At 33.2% G+C, this 15,572-nt stretch overlaps 2 protein-coding genes across 4 annotated transcripts; one reads left to right on the top strand and one right to left on the bottom strand.

Annotated features, from left to right (window-relative positions):
- Positions 1-204: 204 nt before the first annotated feature.
- LOC105226917 (ALX homeobox protein 1) lies at positions 205-7,532 on the top strand. Its single transcript, XM_011206042.4, has 3 exons — positions 205-1,386; positions 3,358-3,548; positions 5,904-7,532. The coding sequence occupies exons 1-3, from the start codon at positions 1,077-1,079 to the stop codon at positions 6,099-6,101; spliced, it is 699 nt and encodes a 232-aa protein (XP_011204344.3). The 5' UTR covers positions 205-1,076; the 3' UTR covers positions 6,102-7,532.
- Positions 7,533-7,663: 131 nt separating this feature from the next.
- On the bottom strand, positions 7,664-13,287 carry LOC105226864 (transcription factor Ken). Of its 3 annotated transcripts, none has more exons than XM_029550431.2 (3): positions 12,961-13,287; positions 11,244-11,413; positions 7,664-9,638 (listed from the first exon to the last, which is right to left on the bottom strand). In XM_029550431.2, exons 1-3 carry the CDS (start codon positions 13,135-13,137, stop codon positions 8,081-8,083), a joined length of 1,905 nt encoding a protein of 634 aa, XP_029406291.2. In that variant the 5' UTR covers positions 13,138-13,287; the 3' UTR covers positions 7,664-8,080. The 3 variants fall into 3 exon arrangements, with proteins under 3 accessions (XP_029406291.2, XP_011204278.1, XP_011204281.1); XM_011205976.4 differs by lacking the exon at positions 12,961-13,287 and adding an exon at positions 12,534-12,940; XM_011205979.4 differs by lacking the exon at positions 12,961-13,287 and adding an exon at positions 12,200-12,457.
- Between the last annotated feature and the right edge of the window lie 2,285 nt (positions 13,288-15,572).

The raw sequence follows: 15,572 nt of genomic DNA, 5'->3' as shown, positions 1-15,572 counted from the left end.
GTCCTGATGGAAGATGAAGCCCTTTCTGTTGATCAGTTCTAGACGTTTTTTTTTTCGTTTGCTTGCTTCAATCTCATCAGTTGTTGATAGTAAAATGTAGAATTAATCGTTCGATCAGGATGATTCCTTTCCAATCCCAACAAACACTCACAATAACCTTTCGAGGCGTCAATCTTGGCTTTGCACCATTTTTTGAGCTTCACCACGCTTGGACCACTATAGTTTTCGCACATTATTTCGTATTTGATCCACTTTTTGTCTCCAGTTACCTCTCGCTTCAGAAATGGTTCGATTTAATTTCGTTTTAGCAAAGACTCGCGGATGCTAATTCGGTCCATTAAATTTTTCACAGACAATTCATTTGGTACCCAAACATCGAGTTTCTCTTTGTAGGCAGCCTTTTTTTAAATGGTTCAAAACCGTCTAATGATGAATGTTAAGTTCCTTAGCGATGTCATGGCTGATTATGTGACGATCCTGGAGCGAACGGTGATCCAAATATGAACCGAAAGGTACTGAAAGCCTTCCCACCCGTGATTAAACAAGTGTATTGGCCCAAAAAAGTATTTTGAAGGCGATAATACATATTTGTATTAAAATACCTGAAAAAGTTAGTATATACGAGGATATGAAGAACAGCTTTCGGCCTCTATTAAGTTTGAACATTTTCTCACTTAATTGAACTTGAGTACAGTCTCCTTCGACCTGATGTAGCGTACAAGGACGACTTTCAACTTTCACCCCTAAAGTTCGTAGCTAAATTCGTTAACACCCACAAAAGCGTTTTATTTGATTGGGTATGTGTATGTGTGGCGTTATCACAGAATCACTTTTATTATACATCACAGTAATTGTTTAACTACTTCCACGTATACAAGTTGGCTAATATTTTGTATCAATTTAGACAAGAGCACTTTATCATATTTTCTTAAATGATCTTACGCTAATAACATTTTTCATTTATTGTGAAAAAAAAAACAAAAACAAAAAAAAAATGATAATAATAATAATAAATGCACATAAGCAACAACATACGTATTTATATGATAAATATACAATATATCAATAATTAATCAATGAAACGTATATTTCATAAAATCTTAAGAAGCATCCAAATGTTTGTGAAATATAATAGTGGTTTGGAAAATAAAATGAACCCTCAGACGAATTTCTTTTTAAATACAGAGAATTATTTGCGGTCTTTTGACAGAATCTCTATTGAAAATAATAAAATTACAGACTGTCCGACAACTTTGTGCCATCCGAAAAGTGAAAAATATCGCACAGCGCCGCCTAAACATGACACGAGCGCGAGTTCAAAATCGGATATAAGTGGCTCGTTATTATATTTCGGCTATAATTCAGATGATTATGAGCGCGGTTTAGGTGAGTGAGTTTTGAGGAATTACAAAATGTTTAGGCGTCAACATATGTATGTGGAGCAGGCCAGCACGAAGGCCGTTATGGTCTTTGGCACAAAACTATTCGGGGTGTATATGTCCGCCTGAACTTCAAATTTTCTTAGTCTCTGCCGACGGATGCCGTATGCAATGCTTCATAGTGCAAAGCAATCGTTTTAAATGATCTTCTGGTAAATTGTGCTTTTCGTCGTCGCTGATACTAGTCTACTTTTTTATACCCCAGTATCACTCGGTCCATAAATGAGAATATGTTACGTATTTTGGACGTCTCCAATTCCAACCTTTTTTGAAACTCCTATATACCTGGTAGCTATTTAAAAGTTGTATATATATAAATATATTATTTTTGCTTAGCAATTCCTTAGCATCGCAGGGTCAACAAGTGCTACCACCTAAGCTAAGTTAAATCCGCAGCCTGTTCGTACCATCTGATCAATTTTATCAACTGTGACGCCTATTATCATAGTGAAAAATCCATGATTCTTCTGCCCAAAAATGCGGTTGTTTTCGACAAATTTCTCAAAACCGCTAAGTAGTATTCCTTATTGACCGTTTAAGTCTGTGAAATGAATTCATAATAAACCACAACACGGTAGTCAAGTAAAGCGATCAGCATCACTTTAATTTTTGATTGGTTTTGACGGAGTATTTTCGGTTTTGGATCTTTTCTGAAGCACCATTCATTCGGTTATAGAACAGTTTCGACATCATATTCCTCATTTGCGTCATCCACTCGACGTCGTTTCTGCAAAAGAAAGGTCTAGCATTGCACGCTTCATTCCCAAAGCATTAATCAAAATGTGTTGAGTCGATTCATATGAAATTTTGAGATCCTCTGCTACTTCTCTGATGTCAGTACAATGATTTTCAAGCACTGGTTCTTTACTTTCTTCAATTTTATCACCATTAAGAGAGGTGCATGGACGAGCCGTATAAGACAAGTTTTCAATGACTTCACAAGCTACACTGAATGCTTTATGCTACTCGAAAACTTGTGTTCATGATAAAGTTGACTCCATAAAACGCTTCTGCAGAATTTTCCATGATTCTGTAGCCGTGATTCTTTTGGAAATACACAATTTCAAGCAAACTCGTTCAAAATTAAGGGGTCGCATGGTTTTCTTCGGGTTAAATTTTTGAACAATTTTTTTCTCAAAGACATTCTAAAATTGTTGGAAAAAATATTTTAAACACGGCCATTGCGACGCCATTTTCGGTGACCCCTCAAAAAAAGATGCGCCCGCGTTGGCAGGATACCTTCTTACAGGATCATCTTATGTGAAAAATACGTGTTTTAGTTGAAACTTAGAACTTGGATGAAGAAAAAAACTGAAAATTGGATTTTTGGCATACATTCTTAAAAAAAAATAAATAAAATTTCAGTGAACATTTCGCGATTTTTTTTTTCATTGTTCTCAAAGACCTGTGGAAAATTTCGTGAAGATCGGTTGAGTAGTTCTCGAGAAATCTTACCAACCGACATCAAAAACACAGTTTCGAGAAAAATGCGTTTAGCTAGCCTCGAGCACACAAGTTCTCAATCCGAAACTATTACTCGGATCAACTTGAAAATTTAGGACAATACTTTAAAAGTGTTGGAGATAAGACCGCAAAAAAAGCAAATTTTATGAAACCCTTAAATTTTCTAACCCCTTAAATATGTATCTTTTAAATTTCGTCAACTGAAACCTGATTTATTAGAATGACATGAATATGTCACGTGAAAGTTTAAAGAAAAAGGATTATTTAAGGCCTCGAAACTAAATGGGTTTTTAGTCATCAAGTTCATGTTATAAAATACAAAAAAATTTAGTTTCTACTTTGAAGAAGAGTTTATTGCCTCCTCCTTCTTGATTTTCGAACAGTTTGATCAATAATGCCGCTTTGCGACATATTAATTTTCACGTATTACAAATTTGCTTCCTTTTCTTTACAGATTGGTCTACGAGCAGTTACAATCCCATACCATTTTACAAAGATAAACAAAAACAACGACGGGTTAGAACGACATTTACGTCCAAACAACTCAAGGAGCTAGAAAAGATCTTCCAAGAGACACATTATCCTGATATTTATACGCGCGAAGAGATCGCTATGAAAATAGAGCTTACAGAGGCACGCGTACAGGTTGGTTAAAAAATATTCATTAATCAAATTATATATGTATACTACATGTATATATCTTATTTACTAAGTGAAAAACACTAAATTGTTTCTAAAATTACATTATTCACACACAATTTTATTTTCAAATATTATTTTATATTTAAACTGCAAAACTTCAAAGAAAAAACTCATCAAAGTGGCATACTGCGCTTTTCGGTTGTCTGGCTGCAAATCCCAAAGGAATTTCCTTGCTTCTTTTTTTTAATTATGAGATGGAATCATTTTTCACTTTTCCCAGCTCACAAATCATCTCTCATTTTCGCTTACGAGGTGTCTGTCTAGAAAATGCATATCTAAGTACTCTCAATTTATGCATGCGTGCGTGTGTGTATAAACACTGGGAGTCACGTGCCGAGATCTGAAAACAAGTCACAGCCAATTAAATAGGGGAGTATTACAGATGAACTAATCCGGCAATAGAAATTGTTTACTGTAACTGTAAATAAAGTTATTGTTTAAGGGTGCAAAAATGAGGTGAGGTGGTGTAAGTCAATGTTTTGTTTTCAATTAAGTTAAGTGCTTGGACATGCTCCTCTTCTGTTGAGCATGTCATTAAGCCCAAGAGTGGTAAAACTACAAGCTGTGTGAAAATTGTTTTTTAAGACCGCAAAACTGGTGTTTTTTCTTAATTGTTATTATTTAGTCCAATTTACTTACAATTATACCAGCTTTTTCTTAATTATCTTCTGATATAAGGCGATGCTTATACAGTGTTCACAAAAATCCGTACACACAAACTTTATAGTCTGATATTTTTTCAAACTGACTGAATAGGCTAATAGACTCTTTAGAAAACAATCATGGAACATTTTGGTTCATGGCTTCATCTTGACGATAATAACATTACGAATGCCAGCATGTGGTAGATTTATAGTGGAAGTTAGAAGAAGAAGATTCGAGTAGAATTATTAATCTTAAAGTCGAAACGGTAAAAAAATCTTAAGTCTATGATTTTTATGGGATCTCATAAGTTTAGCAAGAAAAATTAAGTATATCATTGACCACAGACAGTTTCTTATAACTAGAATTAGACCAATTGGGTAACAACAGAGCGCCAGTCGTTTCTTCTTATCGCAATTTGGCACCAGTTCGAGATACCAAGTGCAGCCAGCTCCTTCTCTACCTAATCTCTTTAACGGAGTGAAGGTCAGTCATAACTTTCAAAGCTGGTGTGTTTTCATCTATTTAGGACCTACCAGCGTAGCCGCTATCTTTAATGTAAACTAAACCTAAACTATGTCAATGTCATCGTATAACTCATTCAGCTCATCGTTCCATCGAATGCGATATTCGCCGTGGTCAATTCGCAAAGGAACATAAAGTCCTCTTCCGCAGAACCCTTCTCTCGAAAACTCGTAACGTCGATTCATCAGATGTTGTCAACGTCCATGCATTTGCACCATATAGCAGGACGGGACTAATGAGTCGACGTTGCGAGTTTTCGAGAGAAAAGTTCTGCGAAAGATTTATGGTCCTTTGCGCGTTGGCCACGGCTAATATCGCATTCGATGGAACGATGAGCTGTATGAGATACATATACGACGACATTGACATTGTTCAGCTTATTAAAAGACAGCGGCTACGCTGGCTAGGTCATGTTGTCCGGATGGATGAAAACACTCCAGCTCTGATAGTTTCGACGCAGTACCCGCCGCGGGAAGCAGAGGAAGAGGAAGACGTTGGAATGATTCGTGAAATCAGAGGTTGTTTGATTTATGCATACGATGGTAGTACTTTTGCAATAGCGACCAATCAAAGGTAGGACTAACGAGTTTCACCCCCAGTGAACTCACTCGGAGTACGGGCTCATAAGAAGGCAAAAGCGGTCGTATTAGCCAAAAAGGTTTCAAGAAGAAAAGGTGTGATCTACATCGACTACCTAATAAAAGACAAAAGAGTTAGAGAGTTCAACAAACCGCGTTATGGGAACGATTCGCCTTGAATTACAGAAAATACGTGGCCATTTGTAAAGAAGAAAGTTCTCTTTCAACTACCAACTCACATCTAATCCATCGCCACGTTCAAATTGGTGGAATTTGTATTCACGGAATCCTTTAGATTTGACTCTTTTTTGTTTCCAAACTGGAAAAAGTCCCCCGCCGATCAAAGTTTAGCGAATAAAAAAGTTATCAGACGGCTTAAAGATGTTGAAGCAGCGCTTGGTCAAATGTATCGAGCTAAAAGGAGTTCATGTTTTTTAGGATAGGCACTTATCAGATCGCGTTCATAAATGTATATAGGCAACATATTCGTACTATAGTTTTAAGAAACCATACAATACAAAAAAAAAATAATAATATTTTATATGTTTTACAGGTTTGGTTCCAAAATAGACGTGCGAAATTTCGAAAACAAGAACGACAAGCCAACATAATTAGCACGAAAGTACCGGAGCTATCACAAAAACAAATACAAAATCCTTTCACGCCCAGCTCTAAATGTCTCTCGCCATTCATGATGTCAACGCTGCTTGCCACCGAATCAAGTTCGAAATCTTTGCAATTAATTAAATGAAACTATTTGGGGATTTTAAACTTCAACCAATACATACATATGTATATAAATACCGACTTTTGTAATCTAGAAAGTGCGTAAAAATAAAATACTTGTATTAAATGTGCAATATGTACATACGTAACTATACATACATATCAATTTAATTGTAAAGTTTTTTTTAAGCATGCGCGAACGATTTTTCAATTGATATTTTGAAGCTTTTGGAAATACAGTTGAACTTCCATAACTCGAACTTCTATAACTCAAAATTCTCCATTACTCGAACGCTTGAATTGGCGCAATAGCAGTCAAATTTCAGACAAATTTCTTGAAATAACTCGAAGTCTCTCTAACTCGAAGTTTTTTTTTTGTGGATTTTTGTGATTCGAGTTAGCGAAGTTCAACTGTATGTGTTTGAGATTTTTAGAACACTAAAATACGTGTAGATTTGGGTAAAAGCGATTGGTGTTCATAAAATTAATAAAATCAGGGTTTAATAAAAAGAAAGTATGTATATTATAATTGTAACTGTTAACTATAATTTTGAGCAAAAAAACAGTACGTAACGTATACCACACGTACACCCGAAGTACGGTGGTTGGCAAACCAAATGGGGTGAGTGTAGGATATTGACTTCTTAAAACTTATTTTTAGTTACAGTTTTCGAAACGTGGGGAAGAAAATGAATAATTCAGCGAAAATTATCAAAAGCATCACATCATTTAGATATTCCATATTTTTGTAAACGTTTATAAATTTCACAAAATTTGGTTTAAAAAGTAAATAAATAATTAGATAAAAAAATATAAATTTCATACCATTGAGATAGGCATAGCATGTTTATAACCTAAAATTTTGCTTTTAGATCTTAACTTTACATATTAACTTATAGGGTTTTTCGATAGAGACGCTACTCTCTTCTCCTGAGTAAGGTTTACCATTTCATCGTGGAAAGATAAACGATCCAACAGCAAGTCGAAATTATTTAAATTTACTACCGAAATACGCAGTCAGTGGTCTCAACTTTAAGAGCGCTACGTCCAATTTATGGTCGTCTTAATCGTCCTGTCAGTTAAACAACTGAGCATCTAGTGGAAAAATTAGAATCCGCAGGCGTTGTACAAAATGTGCCCTTTGCCAGTGAGACTAAGAAGCGCCTGTAGTGTCAAGTGCCGCTAGCGCAATCAGTCTCTCACATGTCTCTCACATGTCGTTCTCAAGCGGCATCTCTGTGACGTCGTTGTGACGAATTTTGTGAAAAGATTTTGACCTACATCCTTACAAGATCAAATTGAAGCAAGAACTGAAGTCGCTTGACCACCACAAAAAAATAAGTTGTAGTTCGATTAGAAATACGAAAAGACTTTTTCGACTAAACAATATTATACATATGAACATATAATAGATTTTTGAAAGTGGATATAACCCTTAAAGAAAATAGTAATTTTCAGCCTAAATTTTCTATATATTCTGAAGGTTTTAGAAACACACCCAAAAATGTATTTCAGTCTGTATCCTACATATGTATCCTTAAACAATCGATTTAAGCTGCCTTTTCTAAGTAAAATTAAACAACAATATATTTACAAGACGTTTTCACATCAAAATTTATTATATTATTATTTATAAAGTTGAATGAAAATTTACAAATACTCATTGTGATGAAAAAAACGTATATAAAAAGAGAATTGGAATTATTATACATATGTCCCAAGGGTATAAAAAATATTGCAGGTTCTGACAATGAGAAATATTCTGCAAACAAAGTAAAAATTCAGGTCACTTTCCGTCTTCAAAGTACAATTACACTTTCATAAGTATGCATGTGTATGTATATGTATATATATATGTATATGTGTTTATGTGTGTTTGTTGTTTTTGTTTTATGTATATGTGTATGCGTGTGTGTGTGTGTGTGTGTTCATGTAATCAAGTATGTAGGTATGTATGTATGCATGTAAATTTATTAAAAATAATTTAAGCTTTGCTTGCATTCTTTATTCGCGTAGATTTTTCGTTAGCAGCAAATTATTGTGGTGTCCCGATAAATGCCTCACTAACTCTTGTACTGATTCGAAATACATGGAACAAAAACAGCAACTGAATCGATTCTCGGTCTCAGCACCATTTGTCGTCGTTATTACATTTCGATGAACCGAACACAAATGTTTCAATAGATGGGCCTTCTGTTTGAACATAGCAACACATAAGCGGCAAGCGAACGGCTTCTCGCCCGTATGTACGCGCAAATGTGTTTTCAAATTCCATGACATACCGAACTGTTTGCCACAGTATTCGCAACGATATTCGCGTGCAGTATTATGTGTGCCGCATATATTCGAATTATTGGATGGGGGATCTCGAACACTACCTGGTGTATCATGATTGCCAGCATCGACGGCACTGCCACCGCCTGCTATGCCACCGCCACCGCCACCACCGACGCCTATCTGTGGTATGCTACCGAGACCGGATTGTAGTTTTGAGAAGTTGCTTATGGCAGGATTTTGTGTCGACTGCCATTGGTATGCGAATTGTGGAGGGATGTGTAGTGCGGCGTCGGGGCTTTGTGGTCGGGGTCTTTGATTTTCAATGAATTTACGATTTTTCGGCAAAACCTCTGAGCTGCCTAAAAGTCCTTCCTCGAGTGGTGATAACAATTTACGATCGGACATGTACGATGATATAGGCGATGAGTCTGTTTTCGCGGAACGTAATTCATCGATTAATGTATGCTGATATGACGATGCGAACGGTTGATTATGACTGGAGGAATGATGAAAGCCTGGTCTTCGTTTTCGATGCGGTGTTACCACATAATTTTCCGGTGAATTATTCAAATCTGGATCGTGTAGGGATTTGGCAACATCCTTATCGGAATCAAAGAAAAATCCTTTACGTTTTATACTTTCCGTGCCATTAAACGATGAACTATCCGTATTGAAAATATTTTTGTCCGTATATGATAATTTTCTTGTACTACTTTCATGTTTACATCTTAAATCCAATGATAAATTAACGGGATTTAATGAAGGTATATTATTCTTATTGGCTGTATTGAGCTGGGCATCGGTAAATGCATCTTGCTCACTGGTCGAGGGGCTACTAACCTCTTTCAAATCTTTATTTATATTATCATCTAATGAACACTTAGGGCTGCCCGGATCTTCCTTTATGGTATCGGAATCCTTGGAACCATCCGAGCATTTTTTTATATCATCGCTACCATCTAAATCGGGGCTATAGGAATGCTCTAGCTTTGTTGAACAATACATATGCTGTTTGCCATTTCCGTTGCCATTGGAGTCGCTGTTCAAGCGTTCACGCAAGTTACTGCACTTACTGCTTAGTATTGCTGAGTCAGTGGTCTTCCAATTGTCGGATTTAATTTGCAACAACAACAATAGATCATGTAAATAATTAACATCTCGCGATGTTATGCAAGTTTGTCCGGAATATAGAAAATCCAGCAGGAATTTAAAATATGTAGCATTCACATCTGGGAAATAAACTGTGGTCGCGCAGTCGGAAAGTTGCGTGTCCTCCAAGAGGGTTCTGTTGCAGAAACAAAAATAAATATCATTCAATTTAGTGCTGTTAGTGAATGTTTGTATTTTTAATTTATTTTTTTTTAATTGGAGTTAGTTTTTTTAAATTAAAAAAAATAATATTTATTAAATTTTTTCCTAATTGTTATTATTATTATTGCTTTATTTTTTTATTTTTTTTTACCTTTTTATAAAATTTAGTTATAATGAACTTGTTATTAATTTAAATTTTATATGTAATTATTGTTTCCTTTTTTTAATTTTTTATTTACACAACTATTATCTACAAAAATCTTATAATTATTAAAAATTAATTAATTTTTTTAATAGTTTATGAAATTCGAAAAAATTATCGAAATTAGAAATATTGCGAATGTACAAATTTTGGCGAATGATATTTGGTGTGAAATTCAATAACGGTTAATATTTTCTGGTAGAGAAGTTTTTTAGAATGCAATAACGAAAAAGGTCGGGCTCGCTGTAGCAGTAGGGGATCGTTTTTCAGCGCCGTCGCCGATCGCGTGCTTCAAAAAAATATTTTATTTCAAAAATATTAAAATTTTTTTTTTCGAAAATTTTTAAATTTTTTCTTTAAAAATTTATTTCATTTTTAAATTTATGGAATTTATTTATTGTTTGTTATATTTAAACAGATTCTAAATATAATGAAATTTACAAAAAAAAAGACTATGTATACTTAAAATAGATATAACATACATAAATACATACATATGTATGTACATATGTATGTAAATATGCCCTTAAAATTTTAAACAATTGATAGCATAATGTTTTTTACTTCCCAAAAATCGACTTTTTTAGTCCGTCATAGAAGGTGTGCTCTTTAAGCCAACTATATAGAGAGATTTCTGATATTTAGTAAGCATTTTATTTATATTATATTTCATATTCGATTCTAAGTTAGTGCTTAAGTTAGAACTCAAGTTAATCAGAAGCACTCGAAAGATCTCCTTAACTTATGTACATACATACATAAATTGCATTTAGCTAATTTAGTTGGCCATTTTTAATTTTTTTAAGAAAAAATTGTTTATGTACATACATATGTACATACTTTTACATTGAAACTAAAAAACATATACTTATATTCATAATATTTTTTAAAACTTTATTTTTTATTTTTTTATAGCTTTTTTATTATTTTATTCATTGTTATTATTTTTTTCAATAAATTTAATATTGTTTTATAATTATTTTATTTTTATTATTTTATTTTTGTTTTCTATTCCTTATTATTATTTTTTTTAAATATATAATAATTTTTTTTTAATATTTTTTATATTTCTTTTATTTTTTCCGTATTAATAGTATTATTTTTTTTAATTAAAAATATACAATGCATTGAAAAAGTACGGCTTAAAAATATTACATAAAAAAAAAAAAAATATTTCGAAAATGTTATTGATTTTTTTCTATTTATTTAAATTTATTTTATTTTAGTTTTTATTTATTTTTCCTGCACTATTTCACTGCAAGCTAATAGCTTATATTTTTTTATTCTTCAATTCTTGCCTTTTTCACGATTAATGATCTAACACTTCATAGCATATGTACCTAGCATGTGCATGTGCTTGCATAACTGTTTTTTTACCTTATGAGTGGGCTTGCAGCTGCCAATACAAGTTTATGTGCATGGAGTTTAACTCTGTTTTCACAAACTATTGTCAGATCGGCTGGGTGTTCTCCACGGAATGCGGCTCCAATTTCTTTGAGTATACACTCTCCATGCTTGCTGTACTGCAACATCAGCATTCTAGGAAACTTTGAAAGACACAAAAAGCACAGAAAATCAATTTTTTTGCAAACAATAAGCCGTTAGCAAGTTTTTAAGTATTACGCTTTTGAGCGGTTTTCTATGTTAAACACTGATTTTTTTATAATTGCTTTAATTTTTTATAGTGCTAGCTGTGGTAGCTATTATTTGCTATAGTTGAACATTTTATAAAGAAAAAATTAGAGTTTAAGACAAAGTCGATAGTCAAAGAAAATAAAATAATTTAAAAAGTAATAAAAAAGTAAAATAAAATAAAAAAAATAATAATAATAAATAAAATAACATAACAAAAATTTTAAATTATAGTAATAAAAAATTAAAAAATAATAATAAAAAATTAAAAAAAATTTAAAAAAAAATCATAATAATAATAAATTAAGAAAAAAAAATAAAAAATTATAAAAAAGAAACTTTTAAGAACACTTTTTTTAATAATAATAATAAAAACTTGTTTAAATCTTTTAGTTTTATAATAATAATTTAATATTTATAAAAAAATAAAATTGTGTTTGTTTGTAATAAGAATTAGCAATAAACCGCTGCCACGTCTAGCACAATTTTAGATTTATATATTTGTATTTTTATTTTTAGCAAGAAAACATAATAATTAAAAGCATACATAAAAAAAAGAAATATAAATAATAAATTCAAATATAAATTTATTATTTTTTCCTTAGCAGAAGCAACATATTGCTGCCATGTGCAGCTCTATTTTGTATTTATATGTATATATTTTTTTATAATTTTCTTTTGCACAAATACATTACACATACATTTGCTGAAATTAATTTTAGTAATTTTTACAGCTTTCTATATAAAAAAAACCGCTTTGCAATTTTTTAAAGTCAAAAAATATAACACTAAGCATCCGCTTTTCCAATCCGCACGCATGCGCAAACTACACACAATTCAGAAACAATTCGCATTCGTAACCAAGCGCATACACGAACATACATATGTACATACATACAGTGTATTATGAATATGCAAATGTAGCGCGTTTTTTTAATTTTTCTTAACTAAAACTAATTTATTATTTACAGTATTTGCACAATAAGAAACCAGTATTTGTACATTCACTAAGATTTTTCCACTTTTTTTTCTTACTTCCTAGCCTTTCTACTTTTAACTCTCTACTGCTTGAACCCTTCACTTGATACTGACATTTCAAAACTGAATGTATGGAAATTTCTTGCATATACAACTCTCTCATTGCCACAACATACATACATACATACATACAGATGTATGAATGTATGTATATGTATATTTGTATGTGTTTGCCAGTCTGTCATCGTCTGTGAATGTGCTTGTGCTTGCGCGATTGTAGCTCTCTCCGTGATTTAGCAATCATCATCATTAACATTGATGAAAAGAAGTGATCCAACATTTGCGACCTTGAACACACCAACATTCTACATTAATGAAGTGTGATTTTTTTCCAACGTCGTTTATGGCACTTTCCAACTAAGGCAAATTGCCATTGGCTGTTATACTTTCTACCTAGTAGGTAATACGTATTGGCTTTACTGACTGACTGACTTGCTGTTGCTATTGCTGCTGCTGCTGCTGCTGCTGCCGCTGATGGCTGGTTGACTGGTTCAGCAACAGTAAGTGTGTAGCGACGGCACACGACGATCGAGGTTCCACGATCACAAGCTGTGTGTGGAGAACGGCGGCCATACAGACCGACAGATAGACAGACAGACATACAAACATGCTACGTAAAAAGTTGCGCTATTACTTTGTTGTTGCTGTGTTGTTGGTATTGTTGTGGTTAAAGTAGTGAAGGCTTTTTAACTTTATACATGTATACAAACAGACAGACATACTTTGTATATAGTATATATATGAAAGTATATGTTAGTATGTATGTATGTAGATATGTATGTATATTGTCGAATTCACTGTTATATATAAGCGTTTTATAAGCTCGTACGCACATACACGCTTATGCAAATAGTAGAAACATACAAACACACACTCACAAATATTGAACAATGCAGCATGAAAGTTTTATATAATTTGGAAATTTCAGACTTACTCGGGCATACTTTTATACAAACATTCATACAGTCAGATATACGTACAGACATGCGCACTCACACCAGCGCGCGCAAGCTCACATGCTTGCATACAAATGTTCATGGACTGGTTAAATACGAAAAACGAAAAATGCGCGTTGGCTGACTCTGACTATTCGAATCTTTTCCTTCACACATAATACAGTCGGCCGTGCATTCGCTAGAAAAACTTTTGACGTTCCAAAAAGCGTTAAAAACCGTGTGCAAAGTGTAAGTTCGGTTTGTTGAGCCGTCGCTGTGAGCTTAAGACTTTTTCAGCAAGTTTTGGTTTAGTTGAAAAACTGCATGCACACAACGGCATTTTCAAAGTAACCACGCTCATACATACATACATACATACATACATACATATGTACATGCACATATAGATAAAGGTTTGTGCAATCTTACCAATACATACATACGCATGTAAGCTTATGCTAGGCATACAATTACATGACGCTGCATATAAAATACAGACACTTTATATACAAACACATATGTATGTATATATACAGAAGTACATACATGTATGTATACAAATACATATTTGTATGTGTGTACGTGCACTTACAAAAAGATACTCATATCTGCACTATAGGCCATGCACACACACACACGCACGCATTTGCTCATATGTCGCTTGAGCGCTGTTGTTTTTAACAGTTTTTGTTGTTATTGCTATTGCACAACATTAAATTTGTATGAATTCTAATATGAATTAGCTTTTAAGACATACTATACATAATTGAGAAAGGAGTAGACATTTGTATGTACATATGTATGTATGTAGATCTGTTGCAGTGGCGTAGACCGTAGGCGTTGCAAGCGCTTAATTGGCGCTCTAGTGCTGTCATGAAAGCTTCTCAGAATTAAATTGCTACATGAAGTTTTGAAAAATGCGACATATTTTGATTTATAAATTATTAAACTATTTTACAATAAAAAAACATATATGTATGTGACCTGGTCTACGAAAAGGGAGCTAAGGTGCGAATTTTTTTTTTTTTTTTTTAATGTTAAAAATAAACAACTCAACTCAATATCCGAATCAACTAAAAAGTGAAAAATTGATTTTTTGACACCTAAGCCCCCTTTCCGTATACCAGGTCACATATGGTGAATTGAGTGAAGCCCAACTTAACCTCACTTTATGATTCGTTTGACCACAAAAATTGGTATTCATTGCTTAAATTCTAAGAACAACATATTTTTTATAGGAGTACTAGAAATTTGTGTGTTTGGTCTATTTTCTCAAAATAACATATAATATTAGAGTTTTTTTAAATTCACGGGCACCCTGAACAATTTCTCTTGGGAAGGACACACCTATTGTGATTTTTTGAAAAAAATTGATTGTTTATAACATATTAAAATCGATATCTCAAACAGTTTTCGATCCACTAGTTTATTTTTCAATGCGTTTTCCCCAAACAACTTTTATATTGGGTAATCGAAAAAGTTTTTTTTGTATTTATAATAGACTTTAATGAACCAAATATGTTTCATTTTGGTCCAATTTTTGTCATTTTTCCGTTAGAGATATTATTCCATCAGTGTAAAACTTTTCTGGTTTCTCGGCGAAAAACTGCGACGAGTAATTTTCACAGGCTTCTCATGAAGCTAACTTTACTCCATTAAGGGAGTTGTGCATTGACCGAAACAAATGGTAGTCCAATGATGTAAGGTCAGGGTTATATGGTGGATGCATCAAAATATCCCAGCCAAGCTCTCCCAGTTTTTGCCGAAAAAACTTTTTCGACGACCCAGTATTTAAGAATTATATCTCAAAGATCTATCTAAATTCCATGAAGATCGGTTGAGTAGTTCTTGAGAAATATTGCTAACCGACTGTAAAAACACATTTTTGAGAAAAACGCGTTTAAAGACGACGCACTTAGCCTAGCTAGCCTCGAGCGCACAAGTCCTCAAGACTGTATCTCCGAAACTATTACTGGGATCAACTTGGAACTTTAGCACAATATTCTAGAAGTGTTGTAGAATGTTATAATACAATATAAAAATTCGATTTTTTGAAACCCGCAAACCCTTGTAACCCCTTAAGAAGATAAATACGAAATAT

Source organism: Bactrocera dorsalis, chromosome 3 (genome assembly GCF_023373825.1).
Source record: "Bactrocera dorsalis isolate Fly_Bdor chromosome 3, ASM2337382v1, whole genome shotgun sequence".
Classification (NCBI taxonomy): domain Eukaryota; kingdom Metazoa; phylum Arthropoda; class Insecta; order Diptera; family Tephritidae; genus Bactrocera; species Bactrocera dorsalis.
The sequence above is the reverse complement of the archived record's forward strand: the minus strand, read 5'-3'. Positions and strand labels throughout refer to the sequence as shown.